Here is a 6,000-nt window from a genome sequence, read left to right as displayed (position 1 = left end):
CACTTCTGATTGGGCTAGATCACAAATTTCTACTTAATTTGGTTGAGCAATTTTGGCATATTGTATTTCATCTCAATGGATGTTTGGGAAGGGGTGCCCAGTTATTTTCATATTGGTGGTTTTCAAATTTCAATAATTCATTTGTTTTATACTATTTGCCTTGTCCCCACCTTAATTACCTTGATCTTACCGATTTTTTTAATTGGGTGCCCACTCACAAAAAATTTATACCACCCTTTTGATCATAGAAATATGAGGGAAAGTAGAATATAGATTGTGGCACACACCAAGGGCAAACTTTATTTATCAAATTTGATGACTAGACACGATTGGGGTAATCGACAGGAGCGCATCTTAAGAACAGGGTAAACAGAGACAAAGTCATAGACAACACCGTAACCTTGTTTCAAAGTTGGTCGGTCTTTCCAATAATTCAGCTGACAAAATGGTCTTGAAGCATTTCCTGACCTGTGTTTTAAAGCATTTCCAATAATTTTCTAACTTTTTTATGCAAGTTGCCAGAAATAAAGAGCTCAAAATATCCAAGGTGCATCCGCTAATTTGAACACATGAAATTTGCTGGTTCACATAATATTCTTGCAGCTCTTGCTCGTTACACACGCAGGACACACACGCACACAGATAGTCTGACACAATTTTTACGTGGTTCACCACACAATTTGTGTGGCTACATCCACGGAGTAATAAGAGAAGATTCATTATGATTATGTAGTACAAATATAGTCGCAAGTTCAAGTGCAAAGAATAGGAAACTAAACAGCAGACTTCCATACTGAGGCTGTTGTCAGATGTTGGAGAAAAGCAGGCCGCCACTAGCAACAACAGACTTGCATACTGAATCACACAAAGAGGATTAGGGGTAACAAGAAAAAAAACAGCTAAAAACCAACAACCTGAGGCTGTCCCGCTGCTGTGAGAAACCATGGCCACCATTGAGAATCACACTTTTCCCACCATTGGATATAATGAACACTCCAAGAAGATTAGTATCAAATAAAATTATTTTTTGAAAGTAGTAAAATTTCAAGTACAATCTACAGCAACCTATAGCTAGTACTAAAAAATTTTTGCACATAGGCCACTCAAGCAATAAAAGGAACAGCAGGGCAAGCATGAAATATAAGATTATCAGAAAGAACCAACAAGTCAACCTAAAGACAGTAAATAAATAGGAATAAATTTTCTGGGGGATAATTGAATAAGATCTTTACCAGGTACTTTTTCAAAAGAAACAACAGAAAACTAAAAGCATGAAATTGCTTTCCTTGAAAAAAAAAAAAAAGAAACACAACCATTTTGCAGACGACTAACTTGCATTCTAACAAGTATCCAACAATAACTTTTTAAGCTAAACAATAATGTAGGAACCTTGGTCATAACTTTCAGGACTTGTAATGTTTCCTTGGCACCTTTAGGCATTAAGGATAACGTAGGACCTTGGGCATAACCCTTAAGTGAAGATCCAATATCACCCAGTTCAAAAATCTGATCATCCGGATAACAAATAGTGTTGTCAGCCAAAGAACTTCAATTCAATATGGGATACCAAAAAACATTGGCCAGGTAATATATATAAGTTAAAGAGCAAACCAGAACTGCAAATCAAATTTGTAGGACAAGGTCCAAATCTTTGTGACATTGCAGAGCAATATCACCCAGTTCAAAAATCTGATCATCCAGATAAGTTTAATGTATCAAAATAGTGTTTTCAACCAAAGAACTTAAATTCAATATGGGCATATCTCAAAAACATAACATAGATAAGTTAAAGAGCGAACCAGAACTGCAAATCAAATTTGTAGGACAAATTCCAAATCTTTGTGACATTGCAGAGGGCCCAAGTGATCTGCCCCTATCTATATTCTGTTGACACATATGCAAGGAATAAAACCAAGTCAGATTGCAAGGTACTAGACCTACACTCAATAGTCATAAAAGAAAAGGTATCTATACCTGAACCTTTGGAATTTAACTAAGCTGAATACCCTTGCAGCGTCTGCCATCTTAAATCATGTTCGCTTTTTCTGTTTTCACCTTATGCTATTGACACTTGCAAATGGCCCAAGTGGCTTGCTGACTGGCTTTTTGTTTGTTTTGGGATTCCCAAAAACATTCCAGAATCGCAATGTTTCATCTCCTGCAGAGGCAGATGCCACAGTGCACCCATCTGGACTCTGAAAAATTTAAGAAACAAAAGGAAGCATGTCACGATTAGATATAAAATTACCCTCTTATATAGTATATTATCACAGAAAGCATAGTTTCTTACCATAGCCATGAACAAAACCCTTGAAGTATGACCGATTAGCTCTGCCATCCTAACCATCGATGGATATTTCCACAATGTCAACTGGTTCTGATCAAACCCGTGCGAACTGAGAAGTTCCCTTTCAGTTTTACTCCATAAGAGTGCACAAACTTGTGAACCCGTATCTACAGAGTTCAGGCAGGATCCAGTATGAGTGTTCCAGAACTTAATGCAGCGGTCGCTGCCACCACCCCCTGATGCAAGTAGATTTCCCTGGAATGGGCACCAGGCCAATGCTTTCACTGCAGCCCTATGGTCATCCAGCCTGTGTAGCCATTGATTCTGTCTAGCATTTTGCTCTGATGCCATTGTCCGATCCCAGATGTGCAGAAGGTTGTCATTCCCTCCGCTGGCTAATTGTTGGCCTGAGCTTGACCACTTTAATCCACAAACTTCTTGTTCATGTCCTTTGTATTCTTCAACTATATGAGATCGAATGCGCACATCATTATTAAATATTAAACCATCCATTCCACCAGTCGTAAGAATGTGAGAATTCCATGCAAGAGAACCAACTCTTGATTGATGACCACCTCGTAGAGTTCTCAACTGTAATGATTCATGAAGTAGTACTGTCATATACCAGAAGGTTAACCAAAGTGGCTTAAGGTTCCACTACTGAACGGGGAGAGGTATACCTGCTTACTTGCCACTGTGTCCCACAACTGAACTGCTGAACTCTTCAAACCAACGGCTATATGCTTACCATCAGGAGCCCAGCTAACGCTTGTAATTGGGCCACTGTCCTCATCAACTGACATGAGCTCGGAAGCAGTACCTTCTGATGCATCCCAGAGATAGAGAGAGCGCCCAAGAGCAATCGCCAAAACATTTCTGGTGCTCCAATCAAGCAAATTCAAGTAGTAGTCATCCTCCAGCTCAGGTGCATCCAGAGTTCTCTCCGCAGACTGTGATATCCAAAAAAAAAAAAGGAAAGAACGAAAAGGGAACCTCTCACAATTAGAACCCCTGAATGAAGGAGCCAGGAATTAGGCCTGCAAAAGACAAGGTGTCTAACCAATATTTTAAGGACGCACCTGAGGAATGTATCTGCGAGGCTTGACGGTCCTAGAATGCTGCGGTGATGAAGAAACTTCCCATGGAATATTCTCAGTAGGCTCCGGAGGTTTGCTTCTGAAAGCAAGGATCCTGGTCCTGTTCTTTAGGCAGACCTCCGCTAACCGCTTCCTATATGCTTCCTGTGATGGTGATAGAATGCCTACTGGCTTCTCTTTCTTCGAATCCACCATCAAATACTGAGCAACATCAAGATCCATGGCTCCTCTGTTGGGAATAAACCTGTCGTACTGGAAAACAACAGTACAATAATAACGTGTTCAGATTTGGTTTACTTGAATAGACAGGGCAAACAAGCCACCATGCAGTCTGGTAGCAATTCATCAAACAAATTTATGTCTGTCAAAAACAGATTTAATACTGCAAGTACTGAAAGAGTGCTACCAAAACTGATTTCAACTCTTCCTGCTGCATATTTAATGCTTACCAAGTCGTAAATGCATATAAACATGCATTATGCGACTATAACAGCAAGTAACATAAAGTGCCATTCTAATAATATGCTGATTTAGTGATAAAAACACCAACTGGTAGCGAACAAAAGGAGTCCCTAATGTCAATCAATAACAGATATAGCCGAAAATTGGGCCACACCATATTTATGTGGAAACAACCTCGATACTAGGTTAAAAACACCACGGGCAAGAGGGATTTATATACTGAAAGAGTGCTACCAAAACTGATTTCAACTCTTCCTGCTGCATATTTAATGCTTACCAACTCGTAAATGCATATAAACATGCATTATGCGACTATAACAGCAAGTAACAAAAAGTGCCATTCTAATAATATGCTGATTTAGTGATAAAAACACCAACTGGTAGAGAACAAAAGGAGTCCCTAATGTCAATCAATAACAGATATAGCCGAAAATTGGGCCACACCAAATTTATGTGGAAACAACCTCGATACTAGGTTAAAAAAAGCACGGGCAAGAGGGATTTATATACTGAAAGAGTGCTACCAAAACTGATTTCAACTCTTCCTGCTGCATATTTAATGCTTACCAAATCGTAAATGCATATAAACATGCATTATGCGACTATAACAGCAAGTAACATAAAGTGCCATTCTAATAATATGCTGATTTAGTGATAAAAACACCAACTGGTAGCGAACAAAAGGAGTCCCTAATGTCAATCAATAACAGATATAGCCAAAAATTGGGCCACACCAAATTTATGTGGAAACAACCTCGATACTAGGTTAAAAAAACCACGGGCAAGAGGGATTTATATACTGAAAGAGTGCTACCAAAACTGATTTCAACTCTTCCTGCTGCATATTTAATGCTTACCAACTCGTAAATGCATATAAACATGCATTATGCGACTATAACAGCAAGTAACATAAAGTGCCATTCTAATAATATGCAGATTTAGTGATAAAAACACCAACTGGTAACGAACAAAAGGAGTCCCTAATGTCAATCAATAACAGATATAGCCGAAAATTGGGCCACACCAAATTTATGTGGAAACAACTCCGATACTAGGTTAAAAAAACCACGGGCAAGAGGGATTTATACTTCCAAGAAGAGCTGTTACACCGGTGACTAGCATGAGTTCTTCAATGTCTTCAATATAAAAAAACAGCAATGGCAGCTCACAAAGGAAAGATCAAAGGAGGCAACGAATATACAAAGGCGTGCTGCTCCCAACCTGAACCTCTTGCATTTCTCTTCTCTCTCTGTTCCCCACGCAACGACCCTCTGATCCTGGGTACCTCCTCTCTGCATTCACAATGGCACACACCACCACAGCACACACTACACCCACTGTGCCCTATTTTTCTTTCCTGTCGAGACCTCTGATCCCCCCACCCAACGTGACGTACCCGCCTCACTTGAAAGAAGAAAATCTCATATAATGATAAGAAAACACAGGAAACTCATCGATGAGAATACCCATGAGCATGCAAACCCACGAAGTAATTGATTTATTTCCATTAGATGGTTCTAATAATTCGCACACGAATCCACTGAAAAACTCTGCGTCCCAAAAACCCGCTAGCGGAAGGCAAACTGAAAAAACTCGTCCGGATTTTGAAGAAAGCATGCGAAACTAAGACCCATCATCATATCGAGAAAACCAGAAAGGGACTAAGTTCTTGCAGTAATAAACTCACAAAAGAAAAATCCAGAAAAACCAATACCTGCGGCCGGCAGGGCGCGTTTCTGGGGACGATGCGCTCCTGAAGAAGAGTGTGTGGGCGAATCTTGGTAGATGACAATGGCGATGCGGCTTCCGCACCAGTGGCCATCTTTCGCAGATGAACTCTGAAAAATCAAAGAAAAACGCAAAAAAGAAAAAAGAAAAAGAGAACAACAACAACAAATATGCAAGAAATGAAAGAAAGAAAGAGAATCGAGAGAGTGAACAAGTGAGCGAGAGAATCTTTGCACTTAGGCAAGCGGGAGAGCGAGAGGCAGGCGCGAGAGCGAGAGAGACGGAGGGGGACAGATGTCTGTCGGTTAATAGGTCGACGGACGTTTAATACTTTTCAAATTTCAATTTGACATGATTCAATCTAAACATCGTATTTTCACGATTTATTGTTTATATATTTTTGGAATAGGGTTCAGATTTATTGAA

At 39.7% G+C, this 6,000-nt stretch overlaps 1 protein-coding gene across 1 annotated transcript; it reads right to left on the bottom strand.

The window, feature by feature from the left end:
• Positions 1-539: 539 nt before the first annotated feature.
• Positions 540-5,860, bottom strand: LOC116255156 (cell division cycle 20.2, cofactor of APC complex-like). The gene is made up of 6 exons (XM_031630920.2): positions 5,561-5,860; positions 3,367-3,636; positions 2,968-3,237; positions 2,291-2,878; positions 1,975-2,195; positions 540-1,884 (listed from the first exon to the last, which is right to left on the bottom strand). Exons 1-5 carry the CDS (start codon positions 5,666-5,668, stop codon positions 2,052-2,054), a joined length of 1,380 nt encoding a protein of 459 aa, XP_031486780.1. The 5' UTR covers positions 5,669-5,860; the 3' UTR covers positions 540-1,884; positions 1,975-2,051.
• Between the last annotated feature and the right edge of the window lie 140 nt (positions 5,861-6,000).

This window comes from Nymphaea colorata, chromosome 5, assembly GCF_008831285.2.
Source record: "Nymphaea colorata isolate Beijing-Zhang1983 chromosome 5, ASM883128v2, whole genome shotgun sequence".
Lineage (NCBI taxonomy): Eukaryota > Viridiplantae > Streptophyta > Magnoliopsida > Nymphaeales > Nymphaeaceae > Nymphaea > Nymphaea colorata.
This window is presented reverse-complemented; position numbering and strand designations above follow the sequence as displayed.

What these genes read in the sequence shown, in the direction of transcription:
- LOC116255156 (XM_031630920.2), bottom strand. Translation starts at nt 5,668, where the DNA reads ATGGCCACTGGTGCGGAAGCCGCATCGCCATTGTCATCTACCAAGATT. An exon ending in CTCGCAGATACATTCCTCAG is followed by an intron (nt 3,238 to 3,366) that starts GTGCGTCCTTAA and finishes TGGATATCACAG; the next exon opens with TCTGCGGAGAGAACTCTGGA. An exon ending in GGGTTTTGTTCATGGCTATG is followed by an intron (nt 2,196 to 2,290) that starts GTAAGAAACTAT and finishes TAAATTTTTCAG; the next exon opens with AGTCCAGATGGGTGCACTGT.